General features: G+C 39.9%; 1 protein-coding gene across 4 annotated transcripts in view; it reads left to right on the forward strand.

Moving 5' to 3' along the window:
- Positions 1–10584, forward strand: part of ZBTB44 (zinc finger and BTB domain containing 44) — an 81956-nt gene extending 71372 nt beyond the window's left edge. For 3 of the 4 annotated variants that reach the window (XM_019713987.2, XM_019713988.2, XM_074321775.1), the window contains exons 5-6: positions 477–777; positions 3059–10584. In XM_019713987.2, coding sequence (XP_019569546.1) covers positions 477–777; positions 3059–3341 — 584 coding nt within the window. In that variant the 3' untranslated portion in view covers positions 3342–10584. The remainder of the gene's footprint in view (positions 1–476; positions 778–3058) is intronic. The other variant, XM_019713989.2, reaches the window with a different exon arrangement.
- The last annotated feature ends 11762 nt before the right edge of the window (positions 10585–22346 follow it).

Here is a 22346-nt window from a genome sequence, read left to right on the forward strand (position 1 = left end):
ATTATGTTCAGAGATGTTAGAATTTTTTTTTCTCATTTCTCTCAGAGATAGGGGAGGAAGAGTTAGATACTGATCATTTTCACATCTTTTCAATATAAACCTCATTACTTTAATGAAATGAAATAAATGTGATATGAGGATCTGAGTTCCGTTTAAATACTGTGGTTAAATTGTGTTTTCAAGTCTGTGAAATAGATAATTTAGAAGGGTATTCAAAAAATAAATTTGAGTATATGTTACCTAGTTTACTCTACCCCCTCTTGCCTTTCTTTTTTTAAAAAACACTTTTTTTTAAAAGCGCTTCATATGTTCTATACTTTTTCTGAGATAATGAATTGGAATTTATTTTTAGTGGTAATTTTTGTCTTTTCAAATTCATCTATTGCTGCAAAATTATAGCTCAGAAATTTGTGAGGTTTATGACCTTTCAGAAGATTTTGTTTTTAGATAATATTTCCTTTTGCTTTATTTTATAGGAATTAAACCATTTCAGTGTGACCGCTGTGGGAAGAAGTTCACCAGGGCTTACTCGCTAAAGATGCATCGCCTAAAGCATGAAGGTAAACGCTGTTTCCGGTGCCAGATATGTAGTGCCACTTTCGCTTCCTTCGGGGAATATAAACACCACATGAGGGTTTCCCGGCACATTATCCGCAAGCCTCGGATTTACGAGTGCAAAACATGTGGCGCCATGTTCACCAACTCTGGAAATTTAATCGTGCACCTGAGGAGTCTGAACCATGAAGCGTCAGAGCTAGCAAACTACTTCCAGAGCAGGTGAGGTGCACAACGAAAACTGAACCAGGAAAACTGCTTTTTCTAAACTCTCTTTTCCTGCTTTTAGGGCAGCCTGCTGTGTTTTTATCAGGTTGCCAGGTAATCAGTAACATTCCTGTTAAATTCCCATTGTCCATACTCTGATCTCCTGATCTGATAAAATTTTGCTGAATCTTCTAAGTATATACAATTAAAAATATTATAGTTGGAATTAGAAATCTTTTCCTACAGGAGTAGACTACTTATCCACTTGGGGGTTTTGTTTTTATAATATGAAGTTAAAATAATTCTGTAGTGAATCTTAAATGACCTTATTGGAAAATTTACCATGTCAGATGATACTTAATGCTATTGGATTACTTCAGACTCTTTGGATGTTAATAAAATTCTTGACCACTTCTCTCTCTTTTCTTTAAATTTTATATAAAGGAATATACAATAAGAGAGAAAATTTAATAGCAGTTACGTATAATGGATTATTTATTATTTAGATTAAATGAAGTTTTCCTTTTTTCTTTCTGCTTAAAGCTTCATGCTTTTAATATTAATAATTTATAATAAAGTTACCTTTCTGATTTATGGTGTATCCAAGGAAATCAGGTTCTAGTTCCAGCTCTGCCACTAATTGCAGTTATGATTGAATATGTCACTTGACAGATGAAGAAGCTTGAAAGTTAGAGAAAGGCAAAATGTAAACTTTAAAGGTGATTTCTGAGGTCTCACCTAGATATAAAATTCTATTGTCTATTTTTAATACATCTATAGGAATCATTAGTTTCTTACAAAATGAAATCTTAATTTTAAACCACTTTTATTTTTTAATCTTATTTTTAAATAAATTCCAGTTTATTCCTGCATAGATTCTGTTTTTCTCTTCAAATCAGACATTCATTTTGTTTAATGTAATCATTTCTAACTCTGAGTGTCTGCTGTCATTATCACAAAGCCTAAGTTATACTTGTCATGTGAAACATTGTTCAGGGCTAAAATAGTGTCTCAGTTAACCACTCCTGTTGTCTGTTGTATCTTCCCTATACACAGCTCTCTATTCTCCATTCCTCTTGTCTAACACCTGAAGACTTTTTAGAAAATATAAGACATCTTAAATTGCTTTGTACATGAGCAGATTTTAACTTTTTTATTAATACTTGACAAATTATAAAATAATCTTACTCAGTATGTTAGTTGTTGACATTCCTAGTATTATGAAGCAATAAAAATTTAAAGCACCTAAAACTTATTTCATAATGTTTGTTTTAATTACCAAAATACTTACAGTAGAAAATTTAGAAAATATAAAGAAGTTTAAAATATAAGAAATTAAAGATCTTTTCTGATTTCACCACTGAGGAATAATATCCACTGTTGTTAAAATTTTGGTAGATTTTACTGTCCACATTCAGTAATCAAATTTAATTATTGTATCAATAAGAATATTAAATACTTTCGATATCAATAAATTAAATACTTTCTGAGGACTAACATGTAACTAATCTCATGGCATTCATTTCCAAATACTGATTCAAAGATAAATATAATTACTCTCTTCATATACCAAATTTAATAGCAGGACACACATAAATTAGTTTTTTACATTTCTCTATATAGAAGATTTTGCATAAGGTCACTTATGCGTAAGGATTTAGTTTCTTAACTAACATTCAGGAAGTAATGAAACTTGGTTTATATACCTTTTAATTAGTGTGTAATTCAAGAAAGGTTAAGCACAAATTATTCAAATGATCTTTGCTTAAGTGAGTATGCTAATTGCATTTGTTTTGTATACAGAGACTCTTCTACATAAAACAAGACTATTTAGGTGCCCAAGGTGACACTGAATTTTATCTGTTGGTGGCGGTGAGGGTTGATATACTTTGGTTCTAATGTATGGCTTTGCTTCATATTTAGCCCTTTTTCCTTGATGATTGGATATATCTGAATGAATATATCCAAAATTTTTATACATCAAAATAATGTCATTTATATACAAAACAGTTCAAATTGTTATTAAATGCGTAAAATAGTCAAAATAGCAACTTTTTGTTTTTGTGGATATCTGACACATTTTGAAAAAAAACCTTGAAATCAATTAATGCAGCAAAAGAGTTAAGAAAGTTTAGAAGTTGAAAATTCCTGAGTTTAATCTTCATTCAAGGATCATCATTCAAGAATTAGAAAAATGAAAACTCCCAATCCTGTTTTACAAATCAGGTCTTTTTATGTGTCTTACTTAATACTGGTTTGAAAGTTAACTCCATTTCATCCTTTGCCTCTTATCTAGTGATTTCCTAGTACCGGACTACTTAAACCAGGAGCAAGAAGAGACCCTTGTTCAGTATGATCTTGGAGAACACAGTTTTGAAAGCAACTCCTCTGTTCAAATGCCTGTAATTTCACAGGTCTCCTCAACCCAGAATTGTGAAAGCACTTTTCCCTTGGGGTCTCTTGGTGGGCTGGCAGAAAAGGAGGAAGAAATGCCAGAGCAACCAAAGACCAGTGCTTGTGCCGAGACTCCCGGAGGTGACCCCCCGAAATCAGAGCTGTCTTCTGTAACTATTGAGTAATTTCATGGTTTGGCTTCATTTTTGGTTTTTGGAAAGTGCCTGTGCTTGGTCTTGTACATTTAAATTTAGTTCAATTTTTTAAAGAGAAAAGGGTTTGGGAAAGAATTTCCCTTTTTTACTTTGTAAACCCTGCAACTGATGTTTTATTTTTCCTGACTGAGAGATTGCTTCTGTAAGTGCACAATAACATGATCTTGAAATATAATAGAAGCTATAAGATTTAAGGAGAACCACTTGACTTAAAACATGTATCAGTTTCTCCTTCCATTGTTAAAAGTAGGCTAACAACAGATTATTAGCTAAAGAAGAAATCAGATCAATATTGACCTTCCTAAGATGAAACGGTACACCAGAAACAAATTGCTAAAAAGAATTTGACAAATGGTCCAAATAGATGTTTACTCCTATACACAGGACGTTGTACAATATTTTGTAAAGCCTGTTGTTTTGGGAAGTATTTAAGGTAAGCTGTCTTAAAAATTATTAGGGTAAATACTGCTGAAATCCAACATACTCCTTTTTTTTTTAAGCTTTATCATTTTTATTCTGATTTTTTTCATAGTGAAAATTTGATATTGGGGTAGGCAGTCCCTGTACTTTACAGTACTACTCATTCAAATAATCTTTCTTCTATAAAAGAAGACAGAGAACCATGATTGAAAATAGTCAAGCTGTGCATGGGGTGACCAGGAATGGAGAATGTAGTGTGTAAAATCCCAGCTTCATAGGAACTCTAATACTGCTTTTCTGGCTAAAATTTTTATTTACCTGGTATTTGAATGTTAATGCCTGACTAATTATGTCACTGCCAAAATCAGTTTTCCCCTTGCCTCATTGACAATACTTTCACTTGCATATATTGGCGTGATACTATATAAAGGAAAAATATTGGAGATAGTCTATATTTCATATGTAGGTTTATGTATTGTTGGGGATGTTTTTATTGTGCTGTTTTGGACAAAATAAAGAATTCTCTATTAAGGCTACATTCTTAACCCAACTAAGACTGTTTATAAAAATCCCATATGACAGTGAAACATTGTCCTTGTTCTAAAAAGCTTTTAACTATTGCCAAGTTTATTAAAAGTAGTTCGTGTAGTTTTTACACAATGTAAGCAATAATGTAAAAGATGAGAAAAGGCTATAAAATGATCTCTGACTCATAAATCTGGGGGAAAATGTTAAGACTATAGAAAAACTAAAAACCTTGAATTAATGAGTATCATCTCTTTTGCTGGTAAAAAATGAAACTTTCTTTTTTAGTTGAAATTTATGATACTCTAGGCTGGAGTATATTTTTCATCTAATGCCATTTACAGTATCACTTTGATCCTAAATATTCATGAGTTCATGAACAATGAATTTTTGAGTAACTTTTATTTACATATATATATATATATATATATATATATACACACACACACACACAAATTTTAATAATTATGAAAGCACCTGATTCAATCAGAAAAAAGAAATAAAACATACTTTCTTATTCCACACACAAGATCTGAATTTTGTCCAGGTGCTAGACCTTAATAATAAAATATGTTTTTAAGTTTTCGTGACTTAAATTGTTCCATTTTTTAAAATATGCTAATTCTGTAATTCATTTTGCCTCCTACAAATGGAAAGAAAAGGAAAGGAAACTCGAGGATTTTTTTAGGCTAATGTTCTTTCTGTCTCTTTCCATATTCTGCTGTCTTTACCTTGTTTCCAACTCCGCATCTCACTCATGAGCCTGTTTTTACCCCTTTGCTCTCAAACATAGGTGTATTACCTTCAGGAAAGTCAACATATACAGGTTATGATGGGCTTCCACCATTTATGCATCTTTACTAATAGGGTTGAATTACTTTGTGCAACAGATTGGTACTTACTAGTAATGGCACTGCTGTGTCTCAACTGGAAAGGTCAGGAGTTTTTATTTTTAATGTCATATATATTCTTTGAAAACTGTTATCCCTACCAATAGATAAATGTCAAAGTTAATATAAAATCTTATATGGACAAGACAAAGAATAGGCAAAATTATGACCAGCAATTGTTGTTGCCTTCAGTTTTAAGAGTTACTAAAAAAAGAAGAAGAAAAAGGAAGGAAGAAAATAAGGAAAGAAATAGGGCTAAAGAAATGTATTAGAATCATTTGGGGATTTGTTGGTTGAAAGTGTTTATTTAGCACATCTCCTGTCCTGAGACCTCTACATTAAGAGAGCCTTGCACAATTTTGGCAGTTCTGAGGTATTCTGTGTTCTCACAATATAGAATTACCACCACTGGCTGTTCTTTCTCAAATGGAAATTTTACATTTTCATTGATAATTACAATTGCACAGATTTCCAAGTTATATGAAAAATTTAAATACAGTACTGTGAAAATGCATACTTGGTTAGTTGTCTACTTCCCAAATCTTACCAATACAGTTAACTAATTAATATCCAACAAAGTCCTTCCTTTTTTCTATTTCAAGGAGGCTCTACATTTTTCTTGATACACATTTTAAGGATATTTAGCTTACAGATCTGTTTTAGGAAATGAAGCTGCAAGGGATAACTGTATATAGTGTTATTTAGATTTATTTAAAGTTCACTAAGAAAGGGATGTTTGGATATACACTTTTTACCAAAATATATGGAAAACATTGCAAAGAGATGAAAGGCAGTTATATTATCTTATTCATTAGAAACTACCAGTATAACTAAACATTAAAAATTCCAGGTTAAAATACTTAAGCATAGCTGTCTTAAGTCCCATGAGGGTAACTGTGATATTTAAGGGCTTAAATTTTAGAATACAGGATAAATTGCTTTTTTAAAACCAAGTATTTTATACAAGAAAAGCATTTATTTTCCATTTTTAAACTACCAAATAGGTATGATATACTTTAGAAATGAGCAAAGATATTTGTCATGATACTGGATATACACTCCTGCAGTCTTTCTTTGCATTTTTAAGGGTGTATTCTAACAGTGGACGCATCTACCGTGTTTCCCCGAAAATAAGACCTAGCCAGAGAGTCAGCTCTATTGCATCTTTTGAAGCAAAAATTAATATAAGATACGCTCTCATATTATAGTAAAATAAGACCAGGTCATATAGTAATTTTTGCTCCAAAAGACACATTAGAGCTGATTGTCCGGCTAGGTCTTATTTTTGGGGAAACACGGTAGCATATCAGTGATTGTACTAATTCAGAAACAAAGGGATTAATATTGGTTATTTTTTTGAATTTTAAGTTTTTATAAAGGGGAGCAGATGGAATTTGTCACCCACCAATATATTTAAATGGATTTTTCTTAATTTGAATTTCAAGTAATCTTAATTTTTAGCTGAAGTGATTAGTTATACATTTAGTACATTACCAGCTTCTAAAATTCTCAATTTCCGTGAGACAAAGAGTACTAAAAACTGAAATGTAAGACAAAGTCTTACATTTTAACATTTCAGCAACCATTCTGGTTTACAATAATTTGGTTCCATGTTATGACATATGCCCTTTGGCTTTTAAAACAAACCAAAAAAAGCTTCCACTATTGTTAAACTATTTTTATCAAATGGAATGGACTAGTTAGGACATCTAATGTACTTCTCATCAGTAACTCTGTTACCTTCTAACTACTGAGCCAGTCTTTCCCGATGTATAAATGGTTCTCTGAAAGCCTTTGAAAGCTGTATTAATCTTTCAGTCTTTTATCTCTTATTTTTCATTCTTGTACTTACCTTATGCTAAATAGAGGCCACTCACCTGGTTTAGTGGCTTTTATTTTGAAGATTCCCAGATCATATTTTAGTCTCTTTTAACTTTGTAGTCCCAGAAAAATATAATACTGTATGGTAATTTGTACTAGTATACCACATGGAGAGAATTATTCTTATTACTTGATGAATGAACAGCCCTAAAATTGTGATATTTAACTGAAAGGAGTTTGAGATTTGAGGAATTGATTAAGAGAATTAGATCCTTTCATGCAGCACTTACTCTATTTTCACTCATCTGCAAAATGTGAAGTTATAACTGAAATCTACATCCAAGTGAGGGAGAATAGTTTTCGAGATGTTAATATTAATTGGGGATGGGGGACTAGTAAAGTTTGCTTTGGAAGAGACCCAAAGTTGCTAAAAGGTAATAAATGTGGTTTTTTTCACTGTAAGTTATTGACATAAGATACTTTATTTATAATATATTTAGATTTTGAAAGTTACTGAGAGGAGAATATATAGAAACTTGATTTTCTTTTCTGAAGCAGTGAAACAAAATTGGAGAAAGCTCTGTTATAGTAAACACATCTATGAGGAATATTTATCACTAAACATAGACCTTTAAGCTAAAATCGTCAAAATTTAAATTAAGTTATTCCTTACTTTGCCTATACCCGTTTTTATCTTTCAGTTGCTTGACAGAATGTGGTGACAATAGAGTATTTTTTTATTTGGAAAGCCCTCAGCAAGACACTATTGCCAAAAGCAATAATAGTTCAGATTAAACAATGAAGTAGAATTGAACCGATTTCTAGGTTTAACTAAGGAACAGACACTCTATGGATATTTCATTTTTAGATTATAAATATGTTGAGATTTATTAATGGGGAGTTAAGTCTATGTCAGATTATGGGGAGAAGACTCTTGGTGACATCATAATTGTACTTTACTTCATACTAAACTAATAGATATTCCATTACGTCATAATGATTATATTTTTATGATAGAAAAAAATAATAGATCCATGTCTTTACAAATAGTCTCTGCAGAGATGTCAGGCAATGTTATCGGAATCTCAATTTGGCAGTATCCGAAAATGAGACTGCCTTAGTTTGTGCTATTTTAATTAAGTAAACTCCCTCTGTATAGGACGCAGGCCAGTTCCAACTAATACCAAGGTTCCTGTTTACATAATAGTTTACAAAGAATTTAAGAGTTCAGACCATTGATAGAAAACAAAAACTTTTTTAAAAAAATTTTAAAACTCAATTTTTTAATTTCAGTTTGAAGTGCCTGGTTTATAAAATCAAATTCTTTGATTATTGCCTTTCTCTTTTCAGTTGACTGATTTTGCTGATTAAGCTTAAAGCCCTGGGCTCCATTGTGATGATTTATTGATAAAATTTCTGCTTGATGGTTTGAAGGGCTACATTTTCACGATTTTATTAAATTGTCCTTGTTTTCCTAAATGTCATCTAACCATATCCAGATTTCATTATTCAATTAAGTAAGTAAAAAAACCTTCCTGTAAATGAAATTCAGGTTGCCAAAGTACATCACCTACTGAGGAAGGATAAATCTTCCCTACGTTAAGAAGATCCCGCCACCTCTTAACACATATCATTTCCCTCAGTGTTAGTGGGGGTTGTGATCATTTAAAGATGGGAGGCCTTTTGTGCAGTTCCTAGAAACACCTGTTTTCTACCATAGAGGGAACCTTTTCTATGATTAACTTATAAGTGTGTTTTCTCTAAGAGCTTTCTTTTATTTCAGTTATCAATTGAATTTTCCAGTTGACAGAAGCTATGTAGTAAGTCTCTCATACTGAGAGTAGTCCATTAAGTTATTGGAAGTTGCACTGCTTTTCATCTTTCAGGTGCCTGAAATGAACGCCATCAGGTATTTGGAAGGAGTCAGATCATTAAATTTTATTCATTTTCTTCCTTGTACAAAGTGATGGCTTCAAATGCCTATATTTCAAGATACTTTTAAAAAGCAACAGTCCCTAAAAGGGTAAAATTTGGTTTCAATCCAAGTCCCAATAATATATTTGATTTTTCTGTTGTTACTGATGCCTCCTGTAGCATCAGCTAGAGATTGCCTGCCTCTTTGTAGGGCACACTTATGGCACCTTATGTCCAATTGGAGGATAGTATGTGGCTTCTTTGTGCTTCTACTATCTTTTCAAAAGCCATTTTATAAAAGTCCTATGTAGCCTATTTTAATATTTAAATATATATATTTGTGAGAGATACTTTTAGAACAGACTTTTTTTTTCACTTTAAAATTCCTGTATTTCCATTTTTAAGAGTAAATTTAAGCTTTCCAGGATTAGGACATGTCTTTTTCCACTACAATATAATGAGAAAGTCAGATTGAGATAAAAGACCATAATTCAGTGATAAAAGAAATTGGTGTCTGGTTAAAGGAGACAAATGTGAAGGGAAAAAAATGTTTCGATGTAACAAAAATGAATTTTTAAATAAAATTGTGTTTTTGTGTAATTTCATATTTGCTGCTACATTAGCTCAGTATTTTACAGAGCTAACATATAAATCTGGCTCCATTTAAAAACTGGAGTACTTTCTAGTACAACCAGCCTAGGAGGAAACTGCGCCACAGTCTTCCAGATGAGTGACTGCTTTGTTTATCTGATGCATGCTTTAATATTTGCCTACAGCCCAACATCAAGGAAGTTTGGGGGAAGCTTTTGTACCTTGCTAGTTATAGCAGTATGATTCTTTGGGGGCACTGGCATTTTGTGAAACCCTTGGGGGTGGGTATGCTAGGGAGGAAATGTGAATTAAATTATGTAAATGGATGTTTTTATGTCTTCTACCCTCACCTAGAACCAATACAGTTCTCTAAACTGTGCCAGTCCCCAATTCACCAGCTTTGTATCCAGTTGTCATCTCATTCAAGTATGGCTTTACTTGGTGACAGTGGCCATAGCTAAGTTACTTGGCATGTTTGACTTTCAACGATAACAAAAATAGTTTTGGATTTTGTTTTATTTCCTAAAAATGTATACAATGTCAGAACTTCACATTTTATATACTAGTATCTGGCTATTAGTATTTTACAGGAACCATAGTTCTTGATGACTACATATATATAGACATATATATATTTTTGTGACTTTTTTGTAAACTAAGTGCCGTTTGAACGTTACAATCATTTTTAGAGTTATTGTAATCAATGTGAATATCATGTTTTTTCAAATCTGTTCTGAGCCTATAGTGTTTGCTTTGTGAACATATGTGTATTGTATATATTCTGTATAGCTACATTGTACTGAAATATTAGCTTGTTTGATATAAGGAAAGTATGTATTGAGTACCTTTTTGCTAGCCTGGTTGTTTAATCTTTTTTAAAAAGGTTTAAACTTTTTAAAAAAATATCTTTAAACTGGCCTTTATTACATGGTCACAAATAAAGTTACAGTTAGAAGAGATGGGCAGGGAAGAACTAGTTTTGAGTGTCTGAATAGAAACAAACATAAGACTAAGATACAGATTTTTTTCCTCATTAAAATACCTTAATGCTTTATGGAGTAAAACTTCCTGCTGTTATTTCTTGTTGGCTGGAATGAAGAATTGGTGGTATTGCTTGAGGTCAAGTGGATAAGAAAAGTCACCAGAGTAATGCATTGCCTAAGTAAACATCCACTGAGTGTGTACAAGACTAGAGAGTGTTACATTAGACAGCACATGTCAGCTTCCTGGGCAAGTAAGAAAAAAGCCGAAAGAGCAAAGATGGCACAAACACGACCTCTAAGATTGAAAGGGATATAAAGGAGGCTTATTAGAGAGTCATCAGATCCTACAGCTGTTAAAAGGTTCTTGTGCAAAGCTACTTCCTCAGTGGTGGGCTATATCTCAAGAAGTTGCTCTGAATCTTCCTAAAGTTATACTTTATTGATTAGAGACCTATTGGTGACCTTTCAGTAATATCTTACGACCAAGGAGTAGAAAATAGGTACTTACCAGGGGAAAGCAGCTCGTTGCGTAGGTAATGAGCCTATGAGAGCCTAAAGGAAGGGCTTTCTAACTTTAGATTCATCTCAATGTGGATTTTGACAACTGATCTATAGAATGAGACTTACAGGCAAAGAAAATTATTTCATTGACCCCAAGTTAGCAGGATCACTTTAGAATTGAGTTCAGAGAGAAAGAGGGTAAATCTGATGAAGTATTCTTTTTCATTCAGTGTGTTGAGTGATTTTAATGACAGTTTGCCAAACCATTCAAGGCCAGCAAACTGTTGGTTTCCTTGGTAGTCTCACACACAGATGACATACATCAATGCAAAATGTAGAGTTTAAAATAATTCTACCCTAGAGTTTGATTTGCATATGAATTACATACCTGAAAAATTCCTTTCGGGGCATGATGCTGAAGATAAAAACAAAAAGATGACTATCTCCTTAACTGGTAGAGTTAAAATTAACAGTTTGGGCACTCTCCTCTGAACAGGAATGTTTGTTCTAAGTTCTAAACTGAGAAAGTGAATAAAGTAAAATCTACAGACATACCAAGAGTGTAAGTGGGAGAAACTTGCTTGTAAACATCAAATCCCAAAATTTAATGTAATTCATTTTTTATATGGATAAACTTTTATACAAATGGAAAAACTGACTAAGATAGGGCTTATTCAATCTAGAAAGAAATTCTTTATCAGCAAACTTATATAGAACTAGGGTTTGAAAAGCCTTAGGGACAAAGGAAAAACTGTGTTATCGTTTTCTCCTTAAATTCTGATTGGTGCCCTTGAATTTTCCTACCGAAAAATATTTGAAATTTCTATGCCTACATAAGTGAACAAGTCATTGCAGAGAATCTGGGCAGGGCTGGCATTAGAATCATTTTGCGAGACTTCCACACATAATCCCACACCCTTCTTTCTATCCCTGCCTAATTTTTTCCACAGCTAACATTTCTGACTGCCTTGGGCTGGAGGTCATTCAGTGAATGAGTGAGCCTCATTGACCAGAGAACCTGAAAAGTCAGGCAGGCTTAGCAATGCACGCACACACAGACACACACCCAGTAAAGGGCCAGCCTCTGATGAGTCTCGCCATCTAGAGGGTCTATTGGGAAAGTTGCTTTAGAACATAGAAGGAAAAGATCACAACCAAGTAAATTCCTGCAGTCCATTTTAAATTAGAGTCTGAGGCAGACACGTTCCCTTTGGCAGTCCAGACATCAGTAGTATATATGGTAGGACTTGTGTATATGCCAACTTTTGTCCAGGAGTAGAATTCTTTATTGAATGCAAATGAGTCTACTTACAAGATTTGTAAAAATTCCTTTTCAGATGTTTTACAGTTTATAAAATGCTAGCGCTTTCAGTAACACGGTCTCCAAAAACCCAGTGAGATAAGCAGGGCGAATCATAACAAATGCACGGTCCACATAGGTAGTGCCCTTCCTGCCTGTTATAAAAAGACATTAGATCCACTCTGAAATCAGGCCACTAAGGGCTGGAACCTCAGACGCCTTGGCTCAGGAGCGTCTGTATCCGCTGGGCTGAGTGCTCTCCGAGACACAGTGATTGGAAGAAAAGCCAGGAACTTTGACACTGCTAGTTCTAGCGTTCTGATTCCCTTGAGCATTTTGGGAGACCCTTGAGAGAGGAGGAAATGTGAATTAATGCAGATGGGTATCTTTGTCTTTTATGCCAGGACCTAGTTTTCTTAAAGGAGAGTAGGAGGTTGTTTTCTTAACAATAGAAAAAAATTGCACATGGCCTTGTCCTAACATGTGGTCTGGTCATGTGCTTTGCTTTGTGTGCTCTTAACTTAGTTAATACCGCCACTTGCTTATCTTTCCCATCCCTGTTGATAACAGTTTCCATCATTTTCTCCATTCCTACTGCTATTAGCTTAATTCAAGCCTTTGTTGTTTCTACTAACATAAACACCCCCCTAACTGCTCTTCCCCCCTCTCCCGTTGGGCCCCCTCCAGTCTTGCCTTCACATACTACCAGAGTCATCTTTCTAATCAGGCCCTGCCCTGCTGAAACTGCCTCCCTCTCCCTGGCATATCCCTCCCAGCCTGCTCTGCCTGGCTCTTACAGTTGGACTGTCAAGACAGATCAGGCTTCACCTCTAGAAACCTGCCCTGCAGTCCTCACTCCCACTCCCACCTACTTCCAGTTTGGGGTGAAGGCCCCTCCTGTCTATTCCCATAGCAGGTCTTGTTTCGCTCCACCAGACCACTTCTCAATCACATTGTCTTGGAAATCTACCTCTTAGGGTAGTTATGAGAGTTAAACAAATTATACATAAAATGCTCAGAGTAGCACTGAATGTACGGTAACCACTCTGTAAGTCTAGTGTGTCTCCTTCACCTGACTGAATGCTTGACATCAGAGATTATCTTTCATTTGTGTCTGGCACATAGTAGAACTCAAAAAACTGAGTTGAATGAATAAACGTTGTTCAGAAATGGTCATAAGCCCAGTTGACCAGAATGCTCAGAGATGCTTATCAGAGACCCTTAGGACAGAACACCTAGAATTATTTTCATCATGTCACGTGATTTACCTCAGCTCTCACTTCATATATATCAGAGTCTTAACTCATTTTTAAATGAGGGTCTGAACTATAAGGCCATATGGGGTTATGAATGAGTGTTAACTTTAATCCTCAGAACAACTGCCATCAGCCAGAATTTTGGGCCAAAATTTCCCCAAATTGTTCTCTGAAACACTGTCCTGCCATTGTCTTCCCTTCATCTGGTTCACTAATCCATGAAGTCCACACCTAAATATCAGTTCTTGTAGCTTTCCCAGGGCCTCCCATGGTGGCTGGAGCTTCCTGTTAAGTTCGAAGAACAGCCTCTAGTTTTCTTACTTGGGTATTGACTATTTAAAATCAGTTGGTCTAAACACCAGATTGTTCCATAAGGACAAGGGCCATTTCTGTCTCTTGTACCAGGGTGTTCCCAGGCCCGGGGTTGGTTGAATGAATGAAGTCTGACCTTAGGAGCTTAGGACTTCTGAAGTAAAGAAGAAAAATAAAACTAACATAGAAGTAACTGGTAGCCATGAGAGAAACGTCAAAAAGTGGGAAGTTTGAAGGAGGGAGAGAAGCAGCTGGAGGGGTCAGGAGAGGCAACAAGGGAGGAGGAACGTCAGAGCTGGGTCTTCCTTGAAAAGAGGTCGAGAATTTGTACGGGCAAAAATGAGGGGAAGAGAGATCCCTCTGGGAAACGACATTGAGCCAAAGAGGTAGAGTGTCCAGGAAAGGAAAGAAGCTTAATTTGCCGAGCATTGCCAATCCCTGAAGGGGACGAATGGAAGAAAGTGCTTTAAAGTAGGCTGGTACCAGATCAGAGAAGGCCTGAAGAATTTGAACTGCATTTGGTAGGAGATAGAGACCATCACACATTTTCAAGCAGAGGAACAGCTCAATCTGGGCTCGCTCTAGAAAGATGAAGGACAAGCATAGAAGTAGATGAGAGGGCAAGCATACAGACTGAACTGAGATCACTTAGAAATTACTTCAGTCGTTCAGGAAAGAGGCCAAAAGAAGGCAGTGGGAGTGGGAATAGAGGCATCGAATGGGAGGGGGTTTGGTGAGAGGTGAACCCGTGAAATCAAGACCAGTTATCTCGAAGAGCGGACAGTATCTGCTCTTCAGGGCCTATCAGTACTACTTACTCGCCCTCATTAAATTCTTAGGCAACCCCCCTTTGTCTTTGAGGGAGGAGCTTGTGTCTAGGTAAAATAAGGTAAGAATTTGGCAAAGGTCTAAGCAGGTTCCACAGCTGAGCTCAGAGTTAGGCTGAGGAGAGATTCCCACCCCAGGAATAGCCACGCAAATAAAATTATGTAGCTGGGTGGCCCTTTCTAGCATAACCGCTTCTACTCGACTAAGTTGCTGGCGTTGAAAGTTCCAAAGACATTTCTCATGTCCTAATTCACTCTGCTGCTTACAATTCCTCCTCCCTTTCCTTCGGTAAAGCATCAACCAGAACAGAAACCTTACCCTCATGGAGTTTATATTCTTGGTGGGGAGAAAGGTCAGGCAAGAAGGGGGTATTAGCAACAATGCGCAAGATGCACTGTGTTAGTGGGTAGGTGAGTGACTTGGGGTAGGATGGCCAAAGCGAGAAGGACATGTCAGTAAAGGGATTGGAGAGCAAGAGGTGCTACAGGCAGAGGGAACGGCACGGCAAGGATCCTGAGAAGGCATGTGCTTGCCTGGCATGTTACACTTCCAGGAGGCTGGGGTCCCCACCCAGATGGATTTTGTTCTGAGGCCAAAGCAGAAGATAATGCCAGAGAGACTAAAAAGTGAAACAGAAACGGGGCATGGAGGAGGATTATTGCTTAGGTATAATACCATGTTTCCTCAAAAATAAGACCTGGCCAGACCATCAGCTCTAATGCGTCTTTTGGAGCAAACATTAATAGAAGACCCGATCTTATATAAGACCCGGTATTATTTTAACATAATCTGTTAATGTTTGCTCAAAAAGACACATTAGAGCTGATGGCCTGGCTAGGTCTTATTTTCAGGAAAACGGTAATATATGTCTTTTCCTGGACCGACTCATTCAGAGGAAGCCTGTTTCCTCAACACAAGCCAAGGAACAGGTTGCCGTAAATTAGAAACTGAGCTTAAAGGCACTGGCTGCAATTCTAAGTCAGCTTTTTTATGTAGCTGAACTCATTCTCCCTACCCAAATTTTTGGCTTATATGAGTTTAAAATGCCATTTCAAAGACCTGCGTATGTCAAACCCCCAGACACATCCTTTTCTACAGGCGGATACATAGCCACTCCTACCTGTATACTAAGACTAAGCCCAGAAGTGCACACACACTGCAGTTCATAAGCACGTCATCTGCATTCATCCGGGAAACATGAAGTGGCTTTTGTAGGACAGTTTCTCTTCCCCAAGAACTTCTGTCTGTTTTCAGTACAGATGCAGCCATCCAACTGTCGTAGGCCTCACTACGTAGTACCCATCAGCAACAGTGTCACTTTCGAATATTTTCGATCTGAGGTTGGTTGAACCTGCTGATGGGGAGGGAACTCACAGATTTGGAGGGCTGACTCCGGAGGGCTGCTCTGGAGGGAGGTGTGTGTGTGTGTGTGTGTGTAAAATACCTCTCAATGAAAAGTAGGGTTATCTGAAGAAGGGCCTCTGCTTCAGCTAGGGTACATCTGTAGGTCCAACCTCCCCATGTCATTGCAATGCTACTGTAACCATCACGCCTGCCCAGACCCTTCCTTGTGAGGCTGTGGGTCCCTGAGCCTCCTCACCGCGGAAGCACATGGGACAAAAGCCCTTTCGTGTTCAGTGAAAATGAGTGTTCTCCCATTTGAACCTGCCATTCCTGTTCTCACACTGCTGCCCTTGTTGTCAGCAACCACCACCACTCCACAGCCAAACTAAATGTCTCACCCCTTAGTTGCCTCTGTTTACAAGTACCAGGTGTGGAAGGTTTTTCTCCAGCTTGCTGCTTCTCTCCCACCTGGACCCTTTCACTCACAGTCATTGGTTTATCCCCGCTCTTATGTGCATCAGTGGATTTTCCAGTTCCTCTCCCACCATAAAGTGTAGGCTGGGAGTCGGGGTGGAGGGGGTGAGCAGAGCCAAGAACAAAGGAAAAACCGAGCAACTCAGTTTTGCCCAGCAACCCCCAGTCTCCAGATGGGAACCAGATGCCTCTCTGGGCTCAGCCAACAGCACGCAACACTCAGCACCTGAGTTCTGAAACCTTGGAACATGGGCCTTCTGCCTGGTTCTCTCCACACATGGTTCCTAGAGGCCATCTTGAAGTATGTTAAATAAGTGGTGTAACCTGTGTTCAGTGTAGACGTGAAAGTTTGGTCCTTGTGTCCCAGAAGTCATCCAAAATGCAGCCCCATGAATAACCTAAGTACAAAATAGAAGAGGTTCCCTCACTCTTTCTGGGGAAATCAAGGTTGCATGTAATTCAGACTCAGCCTAAGATGTTAGTCTAGGGTGACAGGAACATGTGGAAATAAACAGGCCTACCTTTCCCGAGCCTAAGACCCACCTTTTAGTAGCTGGGCAGTGACAGTTTTTATTAAACACTCAGTTCTCCTCCCTGCCCTTTTAAGGTTCTTCCCTCCTGTGAAAGATGGCTCAGGACCCGGGAGCACTGTGTGTAGAGTCAGGAAACTCAGAGTCCAGCACCTGAGCGAGTCTTTTAACTTCCCTGAGCCTCACTTGCCTTGATTTGGGGGTCATCACTGTACCCCCAGTGCGTAGAGCAAGGCCTGGCACACAGTAAGAAGTCAGTCAATAAGTATCCTTGGAATGAATGCATGAGGAAGTAAGGAAGTGCCTGCTGGAAATGGGTCCATAATAACGGCATCTGTTTATCAGGTGACAGTCAATTAAAAAAGAAAGGACAAGTATAATACGAAGCCCAACACACTTCCTACAGAACCATTTTCACTCTCAGTAGTGAAGGAACACCTAATTCTATAAGCTGTTCACAGAGAAGCCGCACTCTTCATCCACTTCCCTGGTATATCGTGGACATGACTAGAAAGCTGAAAAATACCAGTGGAGAAAGCCTGAAGGGGTTAACGTTATTTAACCTTGGAGAAGGAAAGCTTTAGAGATGCGAAATGTTTCCAGATACATTCAGTGGGCTGAAATCCAAGCTCTGGAAAAACTGATGAGAAGCTCCTTGGGGCCCTCTACACCCCTAAGAAGAGAGCGAAGAGAACACTCGACTCCCCATAGCAGTGACTGATCCGGGATTCCCTTGGCCGCCTATAAACCTGCTCCAGCCTAGCTAGGAACCTGCCAAACACTCTTGCGTGATTCCAACCCTTAACACTCCAAGGGCAAATAAATGAGGCCTGCTCCACGTAGAAATCAGCCATCCAGTTCAGGAGTTCAGGATATGCTTGTGGGACTAAAAGTGCCTGCCAGCCTGTCCCACAGTGTGACGAAAACAACTGGCAAGCTGTGCCCTTGCCGACCCTCACCTTGGGGTGGGGGGTTAGGAAGAGGAGGAAAGGCAGCACTGCAACTGGAAGGCTGCTTTCACAGTGGGTCCGAACCTGGCGTTTCCACACATGGGAACACAGGGCTTCTAAATCAGTGATTCGCCAAGACTCACCATTACTTGGGTAGGAGGGGACTGTGGAGGGCGGTAAGCTGCCCAAAACTTCTGGACTCTGGCTGTTTCAGCAACTGGTCTCATGAAATGTAGTGTGTGAGCGCCCCCTACTGCTCTCACCTAAAATGAGCCCCAGGGCAGGGACTCAAAAACTCTTTCTTTGCCTTTAACCCAAACTTACTAAATATTTTTGAAAAGCATATTAAAAGGCTTTTGTTTAAAATAAATACCCGATGAAACACCTCAAACTGCTTGCCACTTATTTGTTTTTCTAAAATCTTTGAACTACGACAACATGGAATTGTCTTTTCAGCTTTGATTGCTCCAGTCCCCCAGATCTGAGTGAAAATCTTTGTCATTGGTGATTCATAAGGATTTCTGTCCCCCCACAGAGGCTCACTTCGTGGGTCTTCTCTGGGCCTGGAAGATCTGAGCAGAGGGGGTTTCCCTGGGCTCAGCCGGACTAAGAACATGCTCCAAAGCCCCGCCAGGCCCCCTCACTTCCTGCTCCAAGCCAAGGTGCCCGCACCCTTCCCCCCTCATCACTTTTGGCCTCTGTTCCCTTTACTTAAGCTTCACCCAAATCCAACCAGCAGTCAGCAGAAAGGAATGACTCCAGGAGGAAGATGAGGGGTAGCGGTTGTTCCTTCTGGATCAGAGGTCAGAGCTATTCCACTGCTCAGGGCCAAGACCTCAAGGCAACATTTTCTCCCTGTCTGCACTGGCCCTGGGCAGCGGCATAAGAGAAAGCAGATGCTTTGGCCCCTGAGGAAGGGAAATGCCCAGGGGTGCTGGCGGTAGCCAAGGAAATGGGAATGGGAAAGATTTTGAAATGCTGAAGGAGCCATTTCAGAGCCCAGCCAGTGCGAGTTCACTTTGGGCTTTTCGGTGTGTTCCTGAGCCAGTGAGTTTATTACCCTGCAAGAGAGGCCCGGACTCAGCATCTCAAGGCTTTCGGGGGAGAGTGCCTTGCTTCCAGAAGGCAGTACAAGATTCTGGGTTTGCATCCTTCCTCTTCCCTTACTGAGGAAGCTTGAGCAAGATACAGTGCCACCTCTGGGCCTGAGTTTCCTCTCATGCCATGAGAGTGATAAAATCTGCTTCCTAGGACTGTGACGAGGATGCAATGAGATGATGTATACAAGGCACGTAGCACACCCCACCAGTTGTTCCTGACACCTGTTGTGTATCATGGAGTAGATGACCTTCCAAGTCCTGTCCAGCGCACAGATCCAGTGGGAGACCGACATCAAGATAACTTAGAAGCATTGCACAGGGCAGGTGTGCAAAGCTGGGCGGAGGTGCCGCGAGTTCCTAGTCACCTGACGCCTGTCTGTGCTCTCACAGAACTAAGGAGGGGATGCAGATACTTTGGCCACAGGTTGGGAGTTCTCTCAACTCCGAGGTTGAAAGATGGCATTCTTCCAGTTCAAAAAGGTTGCCCCTCAGCCAGCTGTCACCTCAGAAAATACTTCTCACTGAGCAATTGAAGGATCACGGAAAGGTCCTTGCACCCTGAAAAGGCCCCAGACATAGGCACCCTTCCCTGCATTCGGCCCCGACAGGTAGCCAGACCCTGTGACCTGACACCTACTAGGTAGGATCGTGACCTCCCCTTCCCACGACAGCCCGCCCTGGACCTGCCTCAGGACCTGCTTCGTCAGTGTCTGCCTGGTCTGGGGCCTGATGGGCCTGAAGCAGCCCCACATCCTGCATCAGCCACTCTTCTCCCCAGTCACAAAGGGCACAGAGTGGCCCTCAGCCAAAAGACTTTCCCCAGCCTTTCCTCTGGCTTACATAAATAAGCTTGTCACATATGTTTCAAACATATATTTCAGTTGTTTCTACTCTGTTTCTATCCATTTTCCCTGTAATATCAGGTACTTGGACAGTACTTAGATTAAGAAATTCAATGAGGTATCTGATGCCCTGTTTATTTTAGGACCTGTTCTCTGAAGGTGAAGAGAGGGAGGGAAAGCTAGAGCAAATGAGAGAGTTTCTCTCCCTTTCTCTACACAGGACCTGGTTCCCCCCCCCCCACGCCCCCCCCCACCCCCGCCTCCTGTTCTTGTAGCTCTTTGGAAAAACAGCACAGGGTGAGGATGGAAGAATTTCCTTTTGAATTAAACAAGTCCACATGAAGTTCCAGAGGAGAGGAACTGGCATAGAGACTGATATTCTCCATCCTGGGGGCGTGGGCAGGGAAAATAGTGATACCTCCACGGTGAAGGGTGCGTGTGGTGGAGGGAAAGCAGATGCGCCAGGGAAAGGGAGAGTTAGGTTTACATCCCAGGCAAATACACACATCCCTCCTGTTGGAAGATTCTGAGACGATGGAACAAACAGACAATGGAATTGAGTCCGCCTCTGCTTGGAAACAACTCTGGACAGTGCTTAGTTAGGAAACAATTGGAGGTGAGGGGCGAGGATAGGATAAATACAGTCTCGAAGCTGCAAGCCCAGGATGATGGAACTTGGGGTATAGGAGAAAGGAGGGAAATGGGAAAAGGATAATGGAACTCACTGAAACCCTAAGACTTAGGACTCCATCAAAACACAATGTCATGTCTGTACGCACATTAGGCCACAAGGCAAGCAGTGTGATGTACCAGCACTACCCTGAGAATCAAAGCTGCTCTTTATTCAGCACCTTTCTTGGGGGCGGGGGCAGGGGACAGCCTGAGTATATAGTATAGACACAGGCGTCCCCGTTATCAGCAGTGTCAGGTCCTGCTCACTCCTGCTCTTCCTGATGTGCCGGTGGCAGCTCCCTGTCCTCCCAGTCTCTGCACAGCTCGCAGGGCTCACCCCAGGAGAGCCAGGCCAGGCTTCTGGTCCACAGCTGGGTTACAGGAGACAGTGCCACTGCACAGGCCCCGTGGAATGCCCACTGCTCAGACCCTCTCTGCCATCTTCCCTCCCTGTCATCAAGGCCAGGGCTTGTCATCCCATGGAAGAACAGTTTGAACCATCTTCTAGGCAATCCCGCAATGTAAAAGCAGGTGATAAGTAGTCACATTCTTGCTTCGGGGTTTAGCCTCGTCATCCTCAGTGGTATTGAGTGGCTTTCCAGGCTCCCTTCCTGCTTGGCACTCTGAGGAATCCCAGCCCGATGACAGGACCTGACCTGAGGGCGCAGTTATGCCCCACTTCTCCCAACACTCCTTCCCTTCCCTCCCCAACTGACCAGCCTCATTGGGCAAATTGTGATGGCACGAAAGCTGCGGAAAATCACCTTCCTGCTGGCTGGGGGGCCCAGGGACCCAGTGTGCAGTGACATTCTGCCCAGGCTGGCAAAGCAGATGAAAGGCAAGTGTATCACCAGCCCAGAGCCCACCCCTGGAAAGTCTTATAGCTGGAAGGTCTCGTAACCAGGTTTGTCAGAACTCCCAGAGGGAAGGGGGACTCGTGCGTAGAGGAGCGGTTCCCACATGCTGATCCCACATTTTCTAAGAGTGTGGCCTACCTTCATTGTACATGTTCACATTTTCTTTCTTTATGAAATGACGATGTATGGGTAACACACTGCAAGGCGGGACGGTGACTGAGAGTACTGGCTCTGGGGCCAGATCACCTGCACTCCAATCCCAGGTCAGCAGTCCCCACGTGTGGGACCTTGCACAGCTACTTAAACTCTTGGTGCCTTGGGTTTCTGCCAGCAAAACGGAACTCCCGAAGGGTTGTTGTGAATTTCAATGAAACAAGGCAAGTAAAGCACCTAGAACACTGAGGGGGCGTTGTTCATCACGTTAGATACGCTGGACCCATGTTCTCTTATAATTTCACAGTTCCAAGAACTTCAAATGTCTCAGAAACACTGGCTTAAAGATTCACCTTCCCTTAAATGTGGTTGCAGGTGCAACACACACACACACACACACACACACACACACACACTCACACACACACACACACACACACACCGGTCCCAAGCCTAAAAGTGAAAAGCATCATTTCATCACAAAAAGGTGGAGGCCCCCTGAATTAATCTGTAGGTATCTCAGTTGCCCTGGGGAGGGAGAGGGTGCCCTGGTGTCAAGCCAGGTCCCATTCCTGGGGCATAATCTAATCAGTTAATTCCCTAAAACACAGACCCTACTGTCAGTGTCTGTGTGTGTATAAGAACATACCTGCAGGTTATGAGTGTTCAATGTGATGTGTCTCACTTGCTTGCTACTCTCAGATACCCACCT

Source organism: Rhinolophus sinicus, linkage group LG16 (assembly GCF_036562045.2).
Source record: "Rhinolophus sinicus isolate RSC01 linkage group LG16, ASM3656204v1, whole genome shotgun sequence".
Classification (NCBI taxonomy): Eukaryota; Metazoa; Chordata; class Mammalia; order Chiroptera; family Rhinolophidae; genus Rhinolophus; species Rhinolophus sinicus.